Below are 24,796 nucleotides of genomic sequence, written 5' to 3'. Positions count from 1 at the left end.
AAAATGACATATTCAAGAAGTGGTTAATAGCAACATCTTATAGAAACATCTGAAGGCATGTAGATGTTATGAAGACAAAAGTGTAGATAACCTTCACTAAAATTGCTTGAGCTGCTATTACAACACAACTAAGAAAAGTAAACCAGGAAAAGTAAACTTGGTGGAGTCCGCCTTGCTGGTTTACTGGCAATAGTTTACTAGCTTTTGAGTAGTCAGCGAGCCATGTTCTAGATCATAAGTTTGTGTCAGACTCTAATATTCTTTCTTGAACTAGGATATAAGAATTTATATGTATCATCAACACATCCATCAAGACCAAAGTCCAGTTTAATATATTAAAAGTCATTGCAACATGTTACCCAAAAACCGTGAGAAAAGAGGTTGAATAGGATTTTAAATGTAAAATAATATTTTATATATATATATATATATATATATATATATATATATATATATATATATCAGTAAACTATATCAGATATGACTACAAAATAATTTAAATAATTAGTTAATTACTACTCATTCTTGTATAAATACTATACAAGAATGACATAATTACTTACTCCACATCATAATCATAAAGGTAAACACAATAAGCAATAGTAATAAAATTAAATTATTGGATTAGATTTTTTTTTTAAAGCAATAGTAATAAGCAAAAGTCAAAAAGTCCAATTAAGTTCTTAATGTCCGTACTGTTCAATAATGAGTGCCAAAGAAAAAAAGAAATTTGTAAGAGCAAGAATTGGTGACTTACAAAGAGTTCAAATGAAGAGGGTCCAGATTCCTAAAAGCCACCATTTGATTTCTGAGTATCACTGAGAGTCCTCACTCACCATCAGAGAGTCGTACTCTCTTAGTCTTAGGGTATGGTATGTGAGTAGAGCTACCTTCTCCACTAGCTCCATTTTCATCATCACGACTTTGCTTACTTTTGATATCCTCTTCAAAATGATCAACGTCTACACCCTCATTATAAGGAATGATGCTGCTACTGCACTCACTCTGACCCATGCTGCGTATTAGATCTTCCATTTCTTCCTTGTATACCACATGGGCCCCACATTTCTTTATCTCTATCATGTCTGAATCATTGATTTTGAATTCAATCTCAAGTTGACAGCTGGATCCATCAGCAAGAAATCGCATATCTAAATAATTTAGGAGCGTATACATGAACCAACGATGATCCAATTCAACCATTTCAAACAACTCTCCGGAAACTTGTGCGAATGGATAACAACCTAAGTCATTTCCATTGGCTTTAAAGTAACACGTAAGGCAAAATTTATAGCTAAGAACATTATGTGGACGATGCCGGCGGGGTCCAAAAACACCGCAGAGAGCAATTCCTCCAAATTGTTTAAATAAATATGTAGGCACTTCCAGATTTATTGAAGCTCCCGCACTTTGATGCCTAAACCAGTTCGGAACTCCACTTCCAGGAATAACAACATTAAATCTTTTTTTTTTTAGTTGATTCCAGAAACATAAAAACCAACCATGATCTTTAAAGAAAGCTCTGTGTGTGTGTGTGTGTGTGTGTGAGAGAGAGAGAGAGAGAGAGAGAGACCTGAAAATATTCTCTTAGCAATGTAGTGAACAAGTCACAACGGCCTTGACTGTCAACCAATCGGAAACAATTGAGAAAATCCAAAGAACTTAATAAACTATCTTTTATTTTAAATGGTGGTAAAGATACCAATGAGGTACATCCATTTGCCGAAACACAAATTAAAGAACTCGTCAATTCAAGCTCCGGCAACGATTGAAGACTCACACAATTCTCCACCCAAAATTCTCTCAACTTAGATAGTTGATTAATGCTTTCAGGAATGAAAACAAAATTATTTTCACTTAAATCTAATTCTTCTAATGAGGACAAATAGCCAATGTCACTTGGGATTGCTTGAAGATTGCAGTTCCTAATATTCAATCTAGTTAATGAACTCAAACCTAATACAGAAGGCAATACCAAGCCCATGAGATCTGGAGTTTCTGTCATTAACAGAAAATTAAGTAGCTTCTTCCATGACCATGATTTAGATGACAGCCCATTACATCCTTGGAAAGATAGTATTTTGAGATTTTTTAAGCAAAAGATGGAAGAAGGTGGCTCTCTTATAGCAGTTCCACTCACATCTAGTTTCTCTAGGCCTTCTAGATTCCCCAAATTCATTGGCATATTGTCAAGTTTTAGGCAACCAGATAGAGTGAGAGTTTTTAGAGATGTCAAATTGCAAATAACTCTTGGAAGACTTGAAAGGTTTTTGCAATTTGTTAGATCCAATGTGATAAGCCCAGTTAACTGCTCCATTGATGATGGTAGATCTTCTATAGCAGTCCCATCCAAATAAAGTTTTAGCAAGCGTGACATATTTCCCACAATTTCTGGAAAATTCTTCAGCTTTGAACAACTTGAAAGAATAAAAATTTCAAGAGATTCTAAGTTAATCTTGCATGGAAGGCTGTTAAGACATGTGCAGCCATTCAAATCCAATAAAATAAGATGTTTGAGATCTCCAAGGGATGCGTGAATCTTAGATAATTTTGTGCACCCTTTGAGAATCAGCTTCTCAAGATTTGGGACTCTAGCAAAATCCAAGGTCATAATCAACTCTCTAGAATCACTGAGGCCAATGATTCTTAGCCACTCTAAACTCTGTTAGCATTGAAAAACAAATAAAAAGAGAAAATTAAACCCTTATGAACATAATTGATTATTAACAAATAAATAAAAAACCACGTTTTGCATGAGTGAAAATCTTACCCAAACTCCCTCCCATAGTTGTTTGATGTGGCTACGAGGCATTATGAGTTCAACAAGTTTGTTGGGATGGAAATTTCTTGGCATGAATTTTAAAGGATATCCAAGCCAATTCATAAGACGTAACTCACTTGAAAGAAAACTGAGGCCTTGAGGAAGGTGCACATTATCAATATAAAGCAATCTTAGGTTTCTCATCTTTGAGAAGGCTTCAAAATTGACTTTAACATTATCCTCTTTATTTGGAGATGAGTTGAAGAAGATGCCTTCAACCTTTTCTGTTCCCTAGTACCCAACAACAAAAAGTAAGCACATTAATTGTTATTAAGAGAGAGAGAGAGAGAGAGAGAGAGATTAAAACAACTTACTGCACCATCTATTAGTACATGAAGGATATCCTCCTTCAACCACAACCGACTGCGTCCACCAGGCTCGTCAGGAGATTCACAACGAACAATTTCCTTACCTAATTCTTGTATTAAATCATGCATCCACAATGTTCCATTTGAGATGATTATAAGAGATTTTTCTACAAGAACATCTATATCAATGTTTGGCCTATAATGGGGAGTTTGTAGTATGTTTGCTACACGATCTTTAGTCATTCCTTTGAAGAAACAAGCAATATCTAAAAATATTTTTTTCTCTGTTATCCTTAGGCCATCAAAACTTATTCGGAGCACATCCAAGATTTCCCAGTCTGTTCTTTCTTTTAGTCTACATAGTTCAGATTCCCATGCATCTAGATTTCTCTGATACATGAAGGAGCCCAAAACTTTGAGTGCTAAAGGAAGGCCTTGAGTATAATATATAAAATTTTTAGATAGCACCTCGTAACCTTCTGAAGGACTGTCCTGCATGAAAGCTTTTAGACTGAAAAGCTTAAGAGCTTCATCAAAATTCAAAATCTTAGGCTTGTATATTTTTTCTTCAGACACTTCATGTCTGATTAATAGATGTTGATCTCTAGTTATTATAATGATCACACTCCCTAGACCAAACCAACTTTTCTTGCCTACTAATCCTTCTAATTGTTCGGGTTGATCTACATCATCAAGGATGACAAGAACCCTCTTATGACATAATCTGTTTCTAATCAAATTGATTCCCCCTTGAACATCCCAAATATCAATATTTTTTTCAAACAAGACATTTGAAAGAAGTTGTTTCTGTAAACTAACTAGACCATCATTTTGATTTTTTCTCTAATATTTGCAAGAAAATTACTGCCAGCAAAATGATAACGGATTTTATCATATAGGACTTGTGCAATAGTTGTTTTACCGATTCCGCCCATTCCCCAAATCCCTATAAAGTGAACATCATTCAACCCCATGCTTAAATATAAATTCTCCATTTCCTCCACACGATATTGTATTCCAACAAGATCCTCAGGAATAACCCATCAAGCCATAAACTGTTTAATAATAATTTTATTCATTATTAGCCAAGTTTGTTCATCATCATGAGTTACTAGCATTATCTGTTAATTATAATTACTCATTATTCATCTAATGGCCACCCATCTAGATACCATGGATGATATGATCTAATTATCTTGTGAGCTATTACTATTTTATAACATAAACCTATCTATGTTATATTATATAGACTAATAAGGTCTTATAAATAATGAACAAACTGTGCTTAATGATGGTCATCAGCTTTAAATGTAGATTACCTATGTACTGTCTAAATTACATAAGACTCATTGAAAATGAGTAATCCATTGAAATATGTGTTGGTACTTAATTTATATGATACTAAGGCCAGATTTGTTGATCAATAATGGGTAGAGGCAAATCTTCATAGTTTTCTAACCAAATTCTTTTCACAATTTTTTTAATGGCACGACATTTAAAATGTTGATTGTTTGTTTATTTTTATAAAACTTAATTCCTTCGGCATACCAAGTCTTACTCAAGTTATCCTTTTATAACATTTGGTCTGATTGGCTTATGATGATACTATGATAGTAACGTGAGAATTTAATAGTGAATTGTTGTCTTGATGCTAAGCAAAAAAGTGAAGTTACTAGATCTGATTTGTATTTTATATAAATTGATAGAGTTTATGTTTGATTGAACTTGGATCAGCTGAAGGGTTTTTTACTAATTCAGTTTGTTGTGTATGTGCTATACTCAATTTTCTTTACTGAATTTAATGTGAAAAAAATGTTATCTTACTTTGACATTGTTTTGATTTAATTGAGATTCAATTTATTTTCCATTTTTCAAATTACACAATCTTTGTTGTGAAGTATCATATTGTCTGGGTTTTTATTCCCATCAAATTACATTCCAAACTTTGCTGTGGCTTGAGCCGCATATTTTAAGGAAGTCGACACTTCGGTGAGAGTTCTTTTGTGTGTGTCCTTAGTATGTTTAATTCTTTGGTTGATTTATTGCTTCTTTCCCTTGATGTGCTATATCATAATAGGTTGTTGATTGTTGCATCTTTATCATGATCACAAGGTGAAGATAGAGATTACCCTCATCAATAGCTATTTGCCTTTGTTATTATCAGAAAATGAAGATAAATTTTTTTTGTTTTGCCAAACCTCATCTTCCCTGACAAACCTTACATTTTTCTATTTATCAGACAGATTCTTTGAATGACATGCATGGTTTATGTTAAAGGAGCATTTCACTGGAATGGAATTCTTCATATCTGTTTGATTTTTTAACCTGCTTCTTCATCTATTTTTTTTTATTATTATTATATTTAGGGACTCTAATCGTAGTATACGTTTGACAGTTTTTTCATTGTTATAAAATTTAGTATGCGTATAACTAACTTCATTCTATTTTTTGGTTCCTAAGTTATTTGGTCTCATTTCTATTTTCTTTTTAAAAATTTAAATATGCAATGTACCCCCTGTTCAACATCTTTACATTTATTTTCCTCAACTTTTTGTTCCTAAATTCTATAATCAATTATTTACTTTTATCCCCTTCTGAGTCTAAATGGCCTTTTATACCAAAAAGAAGATAGCTTCTAGTGTCTGCTTGCTTTTTTGAATCTATAGTATTTTTATGTCTCTGTTTCTCCATTACTTTCTTTGGGGCTTGATTTAATATTTATCTGATTTAAATTTTGGATGAGTGGACTGTTAGGATATGAGTTGCACTACAACATAATACTTATCAATTTAAACTCTATTCCTGCAATATGCTTTAATGGGTTTCTTTTATTTTTTTTTTGTAGAATTACTTCATGCTTCCTAAATCTCATATGAAGAAATTTATTGAGTAATTGATATTACTTGAAATTGATTTACTTAATATTAGATTTCTTCCTTTTGAAATTTGTATGGTTTTTATTGTAGCCTTGGTTGAATTAGTGTAGGATATTTGTGGCTGTAAATATATGAGGTGAAATTAGCCAAATAAGCAGTTCGCTTAGCTACAGGTTATTTTTTCCCATAAACTACTCTTTAGAATACCATTTAGAGAAAAGAAAAACAGAGTTCTCTTTCCATTAGAGAGCAAGAGGGAGATTGAAGAAGTTTGATATTTTTAATTTTATTTTGATTGTCAAAATGTCACTGCTGCAATTATTGTTTCTTTATGTCTTATTGTTATTTCCTTTTATGTATGTTTTGATCTCATATTGGGTTAAAATTATATGAAAAAATTATTGTGTTACCCGTGTTCTTAATATTTTCTAATGTATATGACTAATTGTTAACAATATTCTATTCAATTTTTATGTATTTTAGGTTAGTTTTATGCCATTTTGTATGTTGTTTCTTAAATGATTTCAAATTGTAGAGTGAATATATGTGTAGTAAATTTGAAATTATTTTCTAGGATGTTTAAATTCTCATTGTGATTCTGTTTTTGAAAAATAATTCCCTCAAACGAATTTCCGAACAGAATAAAAACTGAAAACATCATTTTTTTAAATGATCTTTCACAATTTTTTGAACTATTTAACTGCACTTTCTTTAAAGAACAAAATATTAAAAAAAAATAATGCATTTACGTTTCCTATAAGAGAAATCCAAAGATGAGCATGTGAACGAAAAAAAAAATGTCATAAATTTTATTTCTTGAAACCTTTTTGTATAATTGATACCTGCATTTGTAATTAGTGTTACGCATTTATAGTCTTTCAATTGCTATTTAAACTGTGAGGAAAATTATAAAAATATAACAAAATGCTAACTTTTGTTTTTTGCTTGACTTTGTGATTCATTAGATTGATTAGAAAAGCTTTGACAAATTAAAAAACTTTTTTTTTTTTTGGTTTTTGAAGTGGCGCTTCAGCTTCATTTGTGTCTACATAAGTTCAAAATCATATATGGAATTGAACTTGGTATTGTCATTGCAATTCTATCATGTTCTATCATGATTGATACTTTGTACCTGTTGGATGAATATTTTGTGAGTTTGGATTGTTGTTTATGTTGTAATGTAAAGAAATTACCCCATATTAGATTTTAATCTTAGCATTAAAATTTGATTTTTAAATTTTAATTCAGATTTCAAGCTTTAGAGAATATACCTGAATTAATTCTATCTTTACACCAAATTTCATGATTTTTAACATATTTAGCACACTCACTCCTATTCTTGCCTTTGTTTTTTCTGGACTTGGTATCTATTAATTTTTGTACTACTCAGCCTATTAGGTTCAGTTTATTGTCAGTGTTTTTAAATATGCTATTATTGTTGTTGTTAGCTTTGCTTATTTTGGTATTCATTTGTGAAGAAGAGAGAGAAGGCTTCAGACGTTAAAGACAGAGAGAAGGCTGATATCACACACACTGAAGCTTTGTAATTTTCCAATGGAATGTATGATGTTTTCCTCAGTTTCAAAGGTGAGGACACCCGCAATAACTTCACAGACCATCTATATGCTGTCTTGGATCAAAAAGGAATTGTGACTTTTAGAGATGATGAAAGACTTGAGAGAGGAAAACCCATTTCCCCGGAGCTCTTCAATGCTATAGAAAAGTCGAAGTTCGCAATCATTGTTCTATCAAGAAACTATGCGTCTTCGTCTTAGTGCTTGGATGAACTTGTAAAGATTGTTGAGTGCAAGGAAAAGACTAGGCTAACAATCTTGCCTGTTTTTTATGGTGTGGATCCATCTGATGTACAGAAACAGACGGGCAGTTTTGCAGAGGCCTTTGCTAAACATGAAGAGCTTATCAAGAACGGAGAGAAGTTGCAATCGTGGAGAGCTACTTTGACTCAAGTTGCCAATCTCTCTGGATGGGATGGGATACACGGAACAAGTAAGAATTTCTTTTGCACACTTTCAGAATATAAATATTATACATCATTGCTTTGTTTCACTTGGCCAAATAAATTTTTTCAAGTTATGTTATTTAATATATTTACTCAGCCAGATAGAAAAGAATTCTAATCTTGGATCGCCGAATTTAATACTTACGTTGTGTCCATTACTCAAATATTAACTACTTGATTAGTTACTAGTGTCTTGCTCAAAAAAAAAGAAAAAAGAAAAAGATTAGTCACGGAGCACAATCTTAAGCAGCAGTTAGTAACTCAAATAACATAATTCCAGGAACTCTTATTTTCCTCTGTGTGCGTCTCCCCTTGACATTTTTTGCAAGAGGCAAATCCAAATTTTATATCTTTCTTCATGGCTTTGAAAATGGCTTCTTCACCTTTAAAATTTGCAGCATGAAATCTCTGATTTGTTTCTAGTTTATATATAATAGAAATTAGCAGCTAAGGTTACTACTAGAAGTGTAGACCAAAGCTGCTGCCTTGTATAACCCATCTGAATTCTGCTTCCCAATCATCAATATGTCAGCATAATGATCAATAATTCAAGTCATATTTCCAAATATGTCTTGTGAATTGTAGGCATAAAAAATGAGAATAGCGTTTCCATTCTTTCCCCACTAAACTAGTTACTTGTGTATTGATCTTTTTTTCCTTTTTTTTTTTTTATTAGATAATAAACTAAGCTATAAATGAATGCTTAAGCATTTAGAACCAAATATTTTTCCATTAATCTAGAATTGAATGAGACTATTTGATGGCTTTATAAGTAGCTGTGCAATTGAATTTGTCAGTATTGAAAGAGTCCAACTGACCAAATATATAGATTTATATATTTGAACCTTTTTCCCATTTCCACTAATCACAGCTAGAATCTCTAATTCCCTAGAAGTCCATAGAACATGCCCTCAATACCTCACCATTCTCTATATGACTCCTCAAGAATGCGTTGTTACTGACCTTAATCTTGAAACTTTATTCCATTCCCAATTATACTCAGAAAGTACAGGAATTGCACAAAGGCTCCTACCTCTGAGCAGGCAAGCTCCTTTCTTTGAAAGCAAGAACCCATATTCATTCTGCAGAAACAATAATTTATACTATATTCGTTTGGGATCACATGCATCTTTTCTTTATTTTTCTATTTTCTAAATCAAGCAATGAAAGCCCGAAGAGTTCCAAAAGATGAATTAGAAATATAGCTAGTCAAGATAAAATATAACATGACATGCTAGTTGTAATGAAGAATAGTTACAACAAATGAAGAATCACGTAAAATTGAAATGTTGCTTTTTTGAAGTTTAATTGAAAGTTGTTAATTTTAGATTTAAAAGGCAAAGCTACCTTCCAACTCTTACTGACCAAGACCACTATATGTGCACTGTAGTTTTAATGTTAAGGTACCACTACACAGATGACTTCCACCCAATGATGATCTTTTTTTTTCCCTCTTAAACAATGGCTTACTATTTTATGTTTTCTACAGCAGTCCAAATATGCAGTACAAAATTTATTTTGCCAATTCATAATTTATCATATCTTTTTCATATTATGGAACTTAGAGTTCCATTTTCTATAATGAACGAATCTAAAATAGTACACTTGTTGAGCCTTCTGTCTTGTTATGGCCTATCCTGACTAAAAAAATTATGGTTCTGTATTCCTGGCAGGAAGGAGTCAACAATTATCAAAGAGATTGCCAGAAAATTATTTGGTGACTTGCATTATTCATACTCAAGTGTTCCTGAGGATCTTGTTGGAATACAATATCGTGTGGATGAAATGGAGAATTTATATTTAAGCATGGGGTTGAATGATGTTCACTTTATAGGGATTTGGAGAATGGGCGGAATCGGTAAAACAACTATTGCACAAGTCCTATATGATAAAATCCGTTATCATTTTGCTGGCAGTAGTTTTCTTGCAAATATTAGAGAAAAAAGTCAAAATGATGGTCTAGTTAGTTTACAGAAACAACTTCTTTCAAATGTCTTGTTTGAAAAAAATATTGATATTTGGGATGTTCAAGGGGGAATCAATTTGATTAGAAACAGATTATGTCATAAGAGGGTTCTTGTCATCCTTGATGATGTAGATCAACCCGAACAATTAGAAGGATTAGTAGGCAAGAAAAGTTGGTTTGGTCTAGGGAGTGTGATCATTATAATAACTAGAGATCAACATCTATTAATCAGACATGAAGTGTCTGAAGAAAAAATATACAAGCCTAAGATTTTGAATTTTGATGAAGCTCTTAAGCTTTTCAGTCTGAAAGCTTTCAAGCAGGACAGTCCTTCAGAAGGTTACGAGGTGCTATCTAAAAATTTTATATATTATGCTCAAGGCCTTCCTTTAGCACTCAAAGTTTTGGGCTCCTTCATGTATCAGAGAAATCTAGATGCATGGGAATCTGAACTAGGTAGACTAAAAGAAAGAACAGACTGGGAAATCTTGGATGTGCTCCGAATAAGTTTTGATGGCCTAAGGATAACGGAGAAAAAAATATTTTTAGATATTGCTTGTTTCTTCAAAGGAATGACTAAAGATCGTGTAGCAAACATACTACAAACTCCCCATTATAGGCCAAACATTGATATAGATGTTCTTGTAGAAAAATCTCTTATAATCATCTCAAATGGAACATTGTGGATGCATGACGGAAACAGACGGGCAGTTTTGCAGAGGCCTTTGCTAAACATGAAGAGCTTATCAAGAACGGAGAGAAGTTGCAATCGTGGAGAGCTACTTTGACTCAAGTTGCCAATCTTAGATAATTTTGTGCACCCTTTGAGAATCAGCTTCTCAAGATTTGAGACTCTAGCAAAATCCAAGGTCATAATCAACTCTTTAGAATCACTGAGATCAATGATTCTTAGCCACTCTAAACTCTGTTAGCATTGAAAAACAAATAAAAAGAGAAAATTAAACCCTTATGAACATAATTGATTATTAACAAATAAATAAAAAACCACGTTTTGCATGAGTGAAAATCTTACCCAAACTCCCTCCCATAGTTGTTTGATGTGGCTACGAGGCATTATGAGTTCAACAAGTTTGTTGGGATGGAAATTTCTTGGCATGAATTTTAAAGGATATCCAAGCCAATTCATAAGACGTAACTCACTTGAAAGAAAACTGAGGCCTTGAGGAAGGTGCACATTATCAATATAAAGCAATCTTAGGTTTCTCATCTTTGAGAAGGCTTCAAAATTGACTTTAACATTATCCTCTTTATCTGGAGATGAGTTGAAGAAGATGCCTTCAACCTTTTCTGTTCCCTAGTACCCAACAACAAAAAGTAAGCACATTAATTGTTATTAAGAGAGAGAGAGAGAGAGAGAGAGAGAGAGAGAGAGAGAGATATTAAAACAACTTACTGCACTATCTATTAGTACATGAAAGATATCCTCCTTCAACCACAACCAACTGCATCCACCAGGCTCGTCAGGAGATTCACAACGAACAATTTCCTTACCTAATTCTTGTATTAAATCATGCATCCACAATGTTCCATTTGAGATGATTATAAGAGATTTTTCTACAAGAACATCTATATCAATGTTTGGCCTATAATGGGTAGTTTGTAGTATGTTTGCTACACGATCTTTAGTCATTCCTTTGAAGAAACAAGCAATATCTAAAAATATTTTTTTCTCTGTTATCCTTAGACCATCAAAACTTATTCGGAGCACATCCAAGATTTCCCAGTCTGTTCTTTCTTTTAGTCTACCTAGTTCAGATTCCTATGCATCTAGATTTCTCTGATACGTGAAGGAGCCCAAAACTTTGAGTGCTAAAGGAAGGCCTCGAGCATAATATATAAAATTTTTAGATAGCACCTCGTAACCTTCTGAAGGACTGTCCTGCTTGAAAGCTTTTAGACTGAAAAGCTTAAGAGCTTCATCAAAATTCAAAATCTTAGGCTTGTATATTTTTTCTTCAGACACTTCATGTCTGATTAATAGATGTTGATCTCTAGTTATTATAATGATCACACTCCCTAGACCAAACCAACTTTTCTTGCCTACTAATCCTTCTAATTGTTCGGGTTGATCTACATCATCAAGGATGACAAGAACCCTCTTATGACATAATCTGTTTCTAATCAAATTGATTCCCCCTTGAACATCCCAAATATCAATATTTTTTTCAAACAAGACATTTGAAAGAAGTTGTTTCTGTAAACTAACTAGACCATCATTTTGACTTTTTTCTCTAATATTTGCAAGAAAACTACTGCCAGCAAAATGATAACGGATTTTATCATATAGGACTTGTGCAATAGTTGTTTTACCGATTCCGCCCATTCCCCAAATCCCTATAAAGTGAACATCATTCAACCCCATGCTTAAATATAAATTCTCCATTTCCTCCACACTATATTGTATTCCAACAAGATCCTCAGGAACACTTGAGTATGAATAATGCAAGTCACCAAATAATTTTCTGGCAATCTCTTTGATAATTGTTGACTTCTTCCTGCCAGGAATACAAAACCATAATTTTTTTAGTCAGGATAGGCCATAACAAGACAGAAGGCTCAACAAGTGTACTATTTTAGATTCGTTCATTATAGAAAATGGAACTCTAAGTTCCATAATATGAAAAAGATATGATAAATTATGAATTGGAAAAATAAATTTTGTACTGCATATTTGGACTGCTGTAGAAAACATAAAATAGTAAGCCATTGTTTAAGAGGGAAAAAAAAAGATCATCATTGGGTGGAAGTCATCTGTGTAGTGGTACCTTACCATTAAAACTACAGTGCACATATAGTGGTCTTGGTCAGTAAGAGTTGGAAGGTAGCTTTGCCTTTTAAATCTAGAATTAACAACTTTCAATTAAACTTCAAAAAAGCAACATTTCAATTTTACGTGATTCTTCATTTGTTGTAACTATTCTTCATTACAACTAGCATGTCATGTTATATTTTATCTTGACTAGCTATATTTCTAATTCATCTTTTGGAACTCTTCGGGCTTTCATTGCTTGATTTAGAAAATAGAAAAATAAAGAAAAGATGCATGTGATCCCAAACGAATGTAGTACAAATTATTGTTTCTGCAGAATGAATATGGGTTCTTGCTTTCAAAGAAAGGAGCTTGCCTGCTCAGAGGTAGGAGCCTTTGTGCAATTCCTGTACTTTCTGAGTATAATTGGGAATGGAATAAAGTTCCAAGATTAAGGTCAGTAACAACGCATTCTTGAGGAGTCATATAGAGAATGGTGAGGTATTGAGGGCATGTTCTATGGACTTCTAGGGAATCAGAGATTCTAGCTGTGATTAGTGGAAATGGGAAAAGGTTCAAATATATAAATCTATATATTTGGTCAGTTGGACTCTTTCAATAGTGACAAATTCAATTGCACAGCTACTTATAAAGCCATCAAATAGTCTCATTCAATTCTAGATTAATGGAAAAATATTTGGTTCTAAATGCTTAAGCATTCATTTATAGCTTAGTTTATTATCTAATAAAAAAAAAAAGGAAAAAAAGATCAATACACAAGTAACTAGTTTAGTGGGGAAAGAATGGAAACGCTATTCTCATTTTTTATGCCTACAATTCACAAGACATATTTGGAAATATGAGTTGAATTGTTGATCATTATGCTGACATATTGATGATTGGGAAGCAGAATTCAGATGGGTTATACAAGGCAGCAGCTTTGGTCTACACTTCTAGTAGTAACCTTAGCTTCTAATTTCTATTATATATAGACTAGAAACAAATTAGAGATTTCATGCTGCAAATTTTAAAGGTGAAGAAGCCATTTTCAAAGCCATGAAGAAAGATATAAAATTTGGATTTGCCTCTTGCAAAAAATGTTAAGGGGAGACGCACACAGAGGAAAATAAGAGTTCCAGGAATTATGTTATTTAAGTTACTAACTGCTGCTTAAGATTGTGCTCCGTGACTAATCTTTTTCTTTTTTCTTTTTTTTTGAGCAAGACACTAGTAACTAATCAAGTAGTTAATATTTGAGTAATGGACACAACGTAAGTATTAAATTCAGCGATCCAAGATTAGAATTCTTTTCTATCTGGCTGAGTAAATATATTAAATAACATAACTTGAAAAAATTTATTTGGCCAAGTGAAACAAAGCAATGATGTATAATATTTATATTCTGAAAGTGTGCAAAAGAAATTCTTACTTGTTCCGTGTATCCCATCCAGAGAGATTGGCAACTTGAGTCAAAGCAGCTCTCCATGATTGCAACTTCTCTCCGTTCTTGATAAGCTCTTCATGTTTAGCAAAGGCCTCTGCAAAACTGCCCGTCTGTTTCCGTACATCAGATGGATCCACGCCATAAAAAACAGGCAAGATTGTTAGCCTAGTCTTTTCCTTGCACTCAACAATATTTACAAGTTCATCCAAGCACCAAGACGAAGACGCATAGTTTCTTGATAGAACAATGATTGCGAACTTCGACTTTTCTATAGCATTGAAGAGCTCCGAGGAAATGGGTTTTCCTCTCTCAAGTCTTTCATCATCTCTAAAAGTCACAATTCCTTTTTGATCCAAGACAGCATATAGATGGTCTGTGAAGTTATTGCGGGTGTCCTCACCTTTGAAACTGAGGAAAACATCATACTCACATTCCATTGGAAAATTACAAAGCTTCAGTGTGTGATATCAGCCTTCTCTATGTCTTTAACGTCTGAAGCCTTCTCTCTCTTCTTCACAAATGAATACCAAAATAAGCAAAGCTAACAACAACAATAATAGCATATTTAAAAACACTGACAATAAACTGAACCTAATAGGCTGAGTAGTACAAAAATTAATAGATACCAAGTCCAGAAAAAACAAAGGCAAGAATAGGAGTGAGTGTGCTAAATACGTTAAAAATCATGAAATTTGGTGTAAAGATAGAATTAATTCAGGTATATTCTCTAAAGCTTGAAATCTGAATTAAAATTTAAAAATCAAATTTTAATGCTAAGATTAAAATCTAATATGGGGTAATTTCTTTACATTACAACATAAACAACAATCCAAACTCACAAATTATTCATCCAACAGGTACAAAGTATCAATCATGATAGAACATGATAGAATTGCAATGACAATACCAAGTTCAATTCCATATATGATTTTGAACTTATGTAGACACAAATGAAGCTGAAGCGCCACTTCAAAAACCAAAAAAAAAAAAAGTTTTTTAATTTGTCAAAGCTTTTCTAATCAATCTAATGAATCACAAAGTCAAGCAAAAAACAAAAGTTAGCATTTTGTTATATTTTTATAATTTTCCTCAGTTTAAATAGCAATTGAAAGACTATAAATGCGTAACACTAATTACAAATGCAGGTATCAATTATACAAAAAGGTTTCAAGAAATAAAATTTATGACATTTTTTTTTTCCGTTCACATGCTCATCTTTGGATTTCTCTTATAGGAAACGTAAATGCATTATTTTTTTTAATATTCTGCTCTTTAAAGAAAGTGCAGTTAAATAGTTCAAAAAATTGTGAAAGATCATTTAAAAAAATGATAAAAATGATGTTTTCAGTTTTTATTCTGTTCAGAAATTCGTTTGAGGGAATTATTTTTCAAAAACAGAATCACAATGAGAATTTAAACATCCTAGAAAATAATTTCAAATTTACTACACATATATTCACTCTACAATTTGAAATCATTTAAGAAACAACATACAAAATGGCATAAAACTAACCTAAAATACATAAAAATTGAATAGAATATTGTTAACAATTAGTCATATACAGTAGAAAATATTAAGAACACGGGTAACACAATTATTTTTTCATATAATTTTAACCCAATATGAGATCAAAACATACATAAAAGGAAATAACAATAAGACATAAAGAAACAATAATTGCAGCAGTGACATTTTGACAATCAAAATAAAATTAAAAATATCAAACTTCTTCAATCTCCCTCTTGCTCTCTAATGGAAAGAGAACTCTGTTTTTCTTTTCTCTAAATGGTATTCTAAAGAGTAGTTTATGGGAAAAAATAACCTGTAGCTAAGCGAACTGCTTATTTGGCTAATTTCACCTCATATATTTACAGCCACAAATATCCTACACTAATTCAACCAAGGCTACAATAAAAACCATACAAATTTCAAAAGGAAGAAATCTAATATTAAGTAAATCAATTTCAAGTAATATCAATTACTCAATAAATTTCTTCATATGAGATTCAGGAAGCATGAAGTAATTCTACAAAAAAAAAATAAAAGAAACCCATTAAAGCATATTGCAGGAACAGAGTTTAAATTGATAAGTATTATGTTGTAGTGCAACTCATATCCTAACAGTCCACTCATCCAAACTTTAAATCAGATAAATATTAAATCAAGCCCCAAAGAAAGTAATGGAGAAACAAAGACATAAAAATACTATAGATTCAAAAAAGCAAGCAGACACTAGAAGCTGCCTTCTATTTCGTACAAAAGGCCATTTAGACTCAGAAGGGGATAAAAGTAAATAATTGATTATAGAATTTAGGAACAAAAAGTTGAGGAAAATAAATGTAAAGATGTTGAACAGGGGATACATTGCATATTTAAATTTTTAAAAAGAAAATAGAAATGAGACCAAATAACTTAGGAACCAAAAAATAGAATGAAGTTAGTTACACGCATACTAAAGTTTATAACAATGAAAAAACTGTCAAACGTATACTACGATTAGAGTCCCTAAATATAATAATAATAAAAAAAAAATAGATGAAGAAGCAGGTTAAAAAATCAAACAGATATGAAGAATTCCATTCCAATGAAATGCTCCTTTAACATAAACCATGCATGTCATTCAAAGAATATGTCTGATAAATAGAAAAATGTAAGGTTTGTCAGGGAAGATGAGGTTTGGCAAAACCAAAAAAATTTATCTTCATTTTCTGATAATAATGAAGGCAAATAGCTATTGATGAGGGTAATCTCTATCTTCACCTTGTGATCATGATAAAGATGCAACAATCAACAACCTATTATGATATAGCACATCAAGGGAAAGAAGCAATAAATCAACCAAAGAATTAAACATACTAAGGACACACACAAAAGAACTCTCACCGAAGTGTCGACTTCCTTAAAATATGCGGCTCAAGCCACAGCAAAGTTTGGAATGTAATTTGATGGGAATAAAAACCCAGACAATATGATACTTCACAACAAAGATTGTGTAATTTGAAAAATGGAAAATAAATTGAATCTCAATTAAATCAAAACAATGTCAAAGTAAGATAACATTTTTTTCACATTAAATTCAGTAAAGAAAATTGAGTATACACAACAAACTGAATTAGTAAAAAACCCTTCAGCTGATCCAAGTTCAATCAAACATAAACTCTATCAATTTATATAAAATACAAATCAGATCTAGTAACTTCACTTTTTTGCTTAGCATCAAGACAACAATTCACTATTAAATTCTAACGTTACTATCATAGTATCATCATAAGCCAATCAGACCAAATGTTATAAAAGGATAACTTGAGTAAGACCTGGTATGCCGAAGGAATTGAGTTTTATAAAAATAAACAAACAATCAACATTTTAAATGTTGTGCCATTAAAAAAATTGTGAAAAGAATTTGGTTAGAAAACTATGAAGATTTGCCTGTACCCATTATTGATCAACAAATCTGGCCTTAGTATCATATAAATTAAGTACCAACACATATTTCAATGGATTACTCATTTTCAATGAGTCTTATGTAATTTAGACAGTACATAGGTAATCTACATTTAAAGCTGATGACCATCATTAAGCACAGTTTGTTCATTATTTATAAGACCTTATTAGTCTATATAATATAACATAGATAGGTTTATGTTATAAAATAGTAATAGCTCACAAGATAATTAGATCATATCATCCATGGTATCTAGATGGGTGGCCATTAGATGAATAATGAGTAATTATAATTAACAGATAATGCTAGTAACTCATGATGATGAACAAACTTGGCTAATAATGAATAAAATTATTATTAAACAGTTTATGGCTTGATGGGTTAACATACTGAACAAATAGTGGTATTCTCTTAATATTAGGAAATTTGGTGATTGATAATTTGGTGATATAATGTGAGTGGTAATTTGCCAATGAATAATCATTTTCCAATTAGTCATTGTTTTCAATTTATAATCAGAAAGTCATAATAATCGGAAACCTATTGATCTCTATATACCCCCATTAACAGAAATTATGAGTTTATAATTGCATCAACTCACCTAAACATTTGTGGGATAAACTCACATAAATTTCAATATGGACCCAGCGGTTTTCAAGATGTCTATTGTAGATAATCATTCATCTAATTTGTGAAACAACTACCAATATTTCCCATACATGCCATTATTAATGATTATAATAAGTCTATTAAATTTTATTATATTGGTGTAAAAGAAATTGTTTTTAAATAATGTAACTAAGCAATTAAATACCAAGCAAGCACAGATAATAAAATTCTACATTCATATAAAAGAATTAATAAATAAACCCGTAAAATAACCTCACCCACATCTACCATATCAACCTTCCCCAAAATGGCCCATTCATTCTTCCATGACCGCAAAGAGGGAATCCTCTATACATAAATATATCCACAACAAAACAGAACATCAAATCCTTAAGAGCGTTGAAGGTACCAGTGAAAGCGGAGATTGTTGGAAGCTAGTCAATCTATGTTTTCCATGCCCAACCACGATAGAGACAGATTACATGTCACTACTTTCATTTTTGCAATAAATCTAATGAAACACACATGAACAATTTTTATCTGTTCTGAAAACCCATTTATCAATGAGGTTTACCACAAAATAACTGAGATTATTCAACTGACATGATTATCATTTTTCTTGCTAACCCTTCTTAGGCAACATTCATGTTCTTTTACTTATTTAATCAAAAGTTTAAAATGCGTGTACTTTTATACACCACTGAACTTTAAGTAACTACCAGTAAGTCTAGTAGTATGGATCCAAATCTGGCAAAATATTGTTTCAAAGCCAGCAAAAACAGAGAAGTCTACAAATACCAAAAAGTGGAATGAAAGACAACACAAACCAAAATTTTAAAAACGGGTATAGGGAAACACACAATCAGTAAAAATAGAAATGCTATAAACCACAAACCATTTTGATTTTCCTTTTTTTCTGTGTCTTTTTAGTACCAAATTTCATGACTCTTCTCAATTTTTTTGGATTGTGTTATTTAATTCCTCTTGCTTTAAAAATGACAACTGTTGGGTCTCAACAACATACCAATGGACCACAAATATTCACTCAGGAATTTGAAAGTAACTCAAAAACATCAAACAAACATATAGTAAAAGACAAATAGTAACAATGAATGCAAATATTAATTACATTAGAATTCAAAATTTATTTTTTCTTATTTAAACATGATAAGTCACAATCCAAATTGAATCATGTCAGTTCATATGTAAAGTGAACATTTCAATATTTGCATTCATTAAGGATCTTAATTCTAGCAAGAACCAAAGAAATTAAAATCTAACTGTACCTTTTAATTCTCTTATTACAAAAGTCCCAATGTCTTTATCTGGCACAGGGAAACGGTATTCTGCAATTGGAGGGAGACAGAAGAAAAAAAAAAAAAAAACAATTCAGAAATTAATTTCAGTGGCAAACGAAGGAAAAAAAACTGCCAAACAGGAACAAAATTCTAACCAAAAAAACAATAATTGACAAAACAAAACCCAAGAAATTGAAAAAATAAACGGGAATGAAGAACTCTCTCCTTCTCTCTTATTTCTCTGTTTTTGCCCTCTCCAAACCTAAATCATATATAACCCCAAATTTCAAAAAATCAAATCAAAACCTAAAGTTACCCAAATACTTAAATAAAAATCAATCCAAATCAGAGCAACTACAAACGAAAAACTTTAAATATATACTGCAAAAACCTTAACAACAACGGTAAAAAGAAATGTATGTTCTTCAGCACCAAATCGATTTCAATTTGAGAGAAATCGTCAATAAATCTACACTCTACGGTAATTTTCAAAACCCTAGACACGGTAATTGAATAGAAAACAAAAAAAGGGGAAAAAACATGCCTTTTTTCACTGCTGCAGAAGAGAACAGAGTCTCTCTTTCTTTCGCTTCCTTTTCAATTTTCTTTTTTTCACTGCTGCAGAAGAGGTTAAAATCAGTGCGGCTATGGAGTAACAAAGAGGCGGAAGTCAGAGTGAAAAATAGGGTTTGTGTCTTAGGGCTTGGTTCTTGTTTTTTGGTTATAAATAAGGGCAAAACTAATTTTTGGTTATAAATCATAGGTGGTTTGAAAGAGAGTCCTTTTGCGGACTTGCAGTACAGGAAAGGAAGAAGGAAAAAAAAAAGAAAGAATCAGATACGCAGACCGAGAGAGAAAGAAAGAATCATAGACGGTCTAAAAGAAAAAGAAAGAAAGAATCATCGATCAGAGAGAAGAAAGACCCAGGACCCAGGACCCAGGACCCTGCTCTTTGAAACCCAAAACCCAAAAAAAAGAAAGACAGAATCATTGATCAGAAAAAAAGAAGAAGAAGAAGAAGAAAGGAATCAGATACACCGACGGAGAGAGAAATAAAATATGTCGGTTTGAAAGAGAGTCCTTTTGCGGACTTGCAGTACAGGAAAGGAAGAAGGGAAAAAAAAAAAAAAAAAGAATCAGATACGCAGACCGAGAGAGAAAGAAAGAATCATAGACGGTCTAAAAGAAAAAGAAAGAAAGAATCATCGATCAGAGAGAAAGAAAGAATCATAGACGGTCTAAAAGAAAAAGAAAGAAAGAATCATCGATCAGAGAGAAGAAAGACCCAGGACCCTGGACCCTGATCTTTGAAACCCAAAACCCAAAAAAAAGAAAGACAGAATCATTGATCAGAAAAAAAAAGAAGAAGAAGAAAGGAATCAGATACACCGACGGAGAGAGAAATAAAATATGTCGGTTTCCAACAACAATAAACTAATACTAGTCTCATCACATGCATTTCGTGCGTGCGATGAGACTTTTTTTTTAGTGGTCCTATTTTGTATAAAAAAACTGTATTTAATTATTTTATATATATATAATTTTTATTTTAAAAATCTAATTTATAAGTGAATAAATCAATTTAAAAATTAATAGGAGAGTGGTCCTATTTTTAAGGCAATATTTTAGTGAGAGTTAGAGTTGCATTTTTACTGAATTGTCCTTTAATTTTGTCTCTACTTAAACATAAGACTGTAGGGGCATCTTTGAACTAAAAAAATGAGTTTTACCGGATTGTCCTTTAATTTTGTCTCTGCTTAAACATAGGACTGTATGGGTATTTTTGAATTAAAAAATGTGGAATCCAAACAGGGGAATCCCATTAAATAGTAGTATAGATAAAATACTAGCCTCGTCACAGGCGCGAAGCGCGTGTGATTCGCACCTGCGATGAGGCTTTTTTTTTTTGTTAGTGGTCCTATTTTATAAAAAAAAAATTGTGTTTTTTATTTTATTTTATCTTTTTTATATATTGAGAGGATTAAAAAAGTTAGTTATTGTGTTTTCAACTTACAAAAATACTCCTCATTTAATTACTTATTCTTATTCCTAAAAAATAAAAAATAAGATTAAAACTAAATCAACAAAAACTAATAACAAAAAAGTGAAAAAATAAAAATTGTCACAATCCCCACTTTTTCCTAAAAAAAACTACCCTACGGTTTTCTATTAAAAAACGCCTATCCCAAGTTCTGTAAAAAAATAAAACTACCCCACCTTCTTTAAAAAAACTCACCCACGGTTTCCTTAAAAAATTTATAAAAAAAAAAACTGCCACATATCACATAAAAAAATAAAATAAATAATAAATAAATAAAAACTAATATATATCATTTTTATTTTGAAAAAGTAATTTAAAACTTAACAGAAGAGTGGTCCTGTTTTTTAGGCAATGTTTTAGTGAGAGTTAGAATTGCAGTTTTACCGAATTGTCCTTTTTTAGGCAATGTTTTAGTGGGAGTTAGAATTGCAGTTTTACCGAATTGTCCTTTAGTTTTTGTCTCTACTTAAACCTAAGGGTGTAGGGGCATTTTTGAACTAAAAAATGTGGAAATCAAACAGAGGAAGCCCCTTAAATAATAACTAGTCTCATCACACGCGTGAAACGCGTGTGATGAGACTTTTCTTTTTTAGTGATTCTATTTTGTAGAAAAAAACTGTATTTAATTATTTTATATATATATATGATTTTTATTTTAAAAATCTAATTTATAAGTGAATAAATCAATTGAAAAATTAATAGGAGAGTGGTCCTATTTTTTAGGCAATATTTTAGTGGGAGTTGGAGTTACATTTTTACGGGATTGTCCTTTAGTTTTATCTCTACTTAAACATAAGACTGTAGGGGCATCTTTGAATAAAAAAATGAGTTTTTACCGGATTGTCCTTTAGTTTTGTCTCTATTTAAACATAGGACTGCATGGGCATTTTTGAACTAAAAAAATAGGAATCCAAACAGGGAAAGCCCCTTAAATAATAGTATAGATTAAATAATAATAATATAGAAAATCTGTGGGTGGTTTTCATCAACAATAAAATAATATTAGCCTCTGAACAAGCGCATGAATAAAATATGTGGGGTTTCCAACAACAATAAAATAATACTAGTCTCTGAGCACGCGCTACGTGTGAGCGCGTGCTTAGAGGCTTTTCTTTTTTTTGGGTAATGGTTAATTTAGAGTATTCATTATAATTTCATATCACTACATTTTTCAATTACAAAAAAAACCTAAGGGTGTGATGAAAAATTATTTTATGACACATAATACTCATCACACCCCTAGTTTTTTTTTTTTTTTTTTGTTATTGGAAAATGTAGTAATCCGAAATTATAACGGATACTCTAAATTAACCCTTACCCAAAAAAAAAAAGAGTCTCTAAAATATCTTGGATCCACTACTAAAATATTTGTAATTTTTTTTATTACTTTAAAGCCTACAAAACATTTACTATTTGATGGGGTACTGGTTTTTCCCACCTTGAAGCCGTCCATAGAGGTCGTCTGTGACCAAACATTATTGCAAGCACCCCTGAAAACCTTACCTATAACCATCTCGTCCAAAGAGGAAGAGACTAGGACGAGGTCCTCGTGACCAGGGAATGAGATGCTTGTCCAGGGTGTCGGCGATCTCGTCCTTAATAAATTCGTCCGTAGACGGAACGACCCCTATTCATGAGCTAAGCACACTCGACAAGGGGATACTAGGACAAGGGTATCATACTTTGGAAAATCTCCGAGTATAATGTGACAATTCCTTATTTTACGCGTAACTTCCAGGTATCCGTTGTAGTACATAACTCCTAAATGGTTATGGAAGTTATTTTTAAATACTTACGCCTCCTTGAATCTAGGGGAGGTTATAATTGCGATAACCGTCTATTAGAACACAATATAAACGCTTATTCAGACAAAGCAAAGGTACGTTTTTATTGCTCCCAAAAAGTTGGAACTCCAAAAATATAGAGAGAAAACTAACTTTGCCATCGGAGGGTTTTTTGCCGGCAGCCCCGGTCACCTTTAATCGCTTTTCTTTCTTTTTTCAGGCCATTGAGAGAGCAAGTGGTCTTTTCAAGTCCGAAGCATCTAGCCTACTAATTTTATTTGCATCATCAGTTGGCGCCGTCTGTGGGAAAAGAAAAACAAACGAGCACTGTTCACTGTTCTTTTCATTCGACTGTGTTTTTGTTGTCAAGGATTAGTCTTTCCCAGATAAAAGACTAAAAGGTTCAAACAAGATCAAGGGCTACAAGTCCAAGCCACCAGGAGAGTAGGGATGCTTCTAGCAACCCCCTTAGTGATCGCAGGTCAGCGCCTGTCATGCAACCGCCTTCCATTCAACATATACAATCCATGGCCGCCGCTATGGCAGAACTGACACGTCAGAACCAGGAGTTGAATAGGGAGATCAACCTCTGGAGGCAACGCCAAGATGGGCACGTGGATGGACGGGCACCGAGTCAGGAAGGTGGAGGAGAAAATGTCGAGTCCGAAGATCAGACAAGGGGTACCGCTTCAAGAAGAGTGCCACACTTGGAAAAAGAGATGGACCAGATGAGAAAAGCCATGGATGAAATGAGGGAAAACATGAGGCGGGCGAACCTAGTGGATGATATGGTTCACCGAACGGACTCCCCTTTCACGGCTTCCATCAATAGTCACCCCCTACCTCCAAAATTCAAAATGCCTTCTCTGGACTCGTATGATGGAAATCGCGACCCTTGCGATCATATTGCGACCTTCAAGACGACCATGCACCTACAAGGAGTCCCGGACGAGATTATGTGCAGAGCTTTTCCCACCACACTTAAGGGACCAGAGCGAGTGTGGTTTGGTAAGATACCCCCAAACTCGGTGGGATCATTTGAAGAGTTGAGTAAGTTGTTTGTCAACAATTTCATTGAGGGACAGCGTCACAAGCGTTCCTCCTCTAGTCTACTGACTATAAAGCAAAGGGAAAATGAGAGTTTGCGATCCTTTATAACCTGGTTTAATAAGGAGGCCTTGACGGTGGATGAGATGGATGACAAGTTATTACTGGCCGCTTTCCACAATGGGGTCAATTCTGACTTGTTCATTCATAAGCTCTACGAGCAGGAACCACAGACTATGGCCAATCTCGTCCATTCAGCTCAGAATTTTATGAATGCTGAGGACGCTATCATAGCCAAGAAAAGAAAAAAGGCAGAATGCTCGGAAGCGGGTCACCATCGTTATTCGGATCAAGGACCTCGTCCAA

At 32.7% G+C, this 24,796-nt stretch overlaps 2 protein-coding genes across 2 annotated transcripts; both read right to left on the bottom strand.

Annotated features, from left to right (window-relative positions):
- Positions 1–814: 814 nt before the first annotated feature.
- On the bottom strand, positions 815–20,926 carry LOC142636260 (TMV resistance protein N-like). Its single transcript, XM_075810413.1, has 8 exons — positions 20,103–20,926; positions 19,547–19,606; positions 14,191–14,716; positions 11,876–12,507; positions 3,136–3,605; positions 2,771–3,052; positions 1,563–2,662; positions 815–1,471 (listed from the first exon to the last, which is right to left on the bottom strand). The coding sequence occupies exons 3-8, from the start codon at positions 14,640–14,642 to the stop codon at positions 829–831; spliced, it is 3,579 nt and encodes a 1,192-aa protein (XP_075666528.1). The 5' UTR covers positions 14,643–14,716; positions 19,547–19,606; positions 20,103–20,926; the 3' UTR covers positions 815–828.
- Positions 9,972–11,757, bottom strand: LOC142636263 (disease resistance protein RPS6-like). Its single transcript, XM_075810415.1, has 3 exons — positions 11,406–11,757; positions 11,025–11,306; positions 9,972–10,916 (listed from the first exon to the last, which is right to left on the bottom strand). Exons 1-3 carry the CDS (start codon positions 11,640–11,642, stop codon positions 10,605–10,607), a joined length of 831 nt encoding a protein of 276 aa, XP_075666530.1. The 5' UTR covers positions 11,643–11,757; the 3' UTR covers positions 9,972–10,604.
- Positions 20,927–24,796: the final 3,870 nt, after the last annotated feature.

This window comes from Castanea sativa, chromosome 5 (genome assembly GCF_040712315.1).
Source record: "Castanea sativa cultivar Marrone di Chiusa Pesio chromosome 5, ASM4071231v1".
NCBI lineage: Eukaryota > Viridiplantae > Streptophyta > Magnoliopsida > Fagales > Fagaceae > Castanea > Castanea sativa.
The sequence above is the reverse complement of the archived record's forward strand: the minus strand, read 5'-3'. Positions and strand labels throughout refer to the sequence as shown.

What these genes read in the sequence shown, in the direction of transcription:
- LOC142636263 (XM_075810415.1), bottom strand. Translation starts at nt 11,642, where the DNA reads ATGACTAAAGATCGTGTAGCAAACATACTACAAACTACCCATTATAGG. An exon ending in ATGTACTAATAGATAGTGCA is followed by an intron (nt 11,307 to 11,405) that starts GTAAGTTGTTTT and finishes GTTGGGTACTAG; the next exon opens with GGAACAGAAAAGGTTGAAGG. An exon ending in AACTATGGGAGGGAGTTTGG is followed by an intron (nt 10,917 to 11,024) that starts GTAAGATTTTCA and finishes CAATGCTAACAG; the next exon opens with AGTTTAGAGTGGCTAAGAAT.
- LOC142636260 (XM_075810413.1), bottom strand. Translation starts at nt 14,642, where the DNA reads ATGGAATGTGAGTATGATGTTTTCCTCAGTTTCAAAGGTGAGGACACC. An exon ending in GGATGGGATACACGGAACAA is followed by an intron (nt 12,508 to 14,190) that starts GTAAGAATTTCT and finishes TATTCCTGGCAG; the next exon opens with GAAGAAGTCAACAATTATCA. An exon ending in GCAGGACAGTCCTTCAGAAG is followed by an intron (nt 3,606 to 11,875) that starts GTTACGAGGTGC and finishes GTCCTTCAGAAG; the next exon opens with GTTACGAGGTGCTATCTAAA.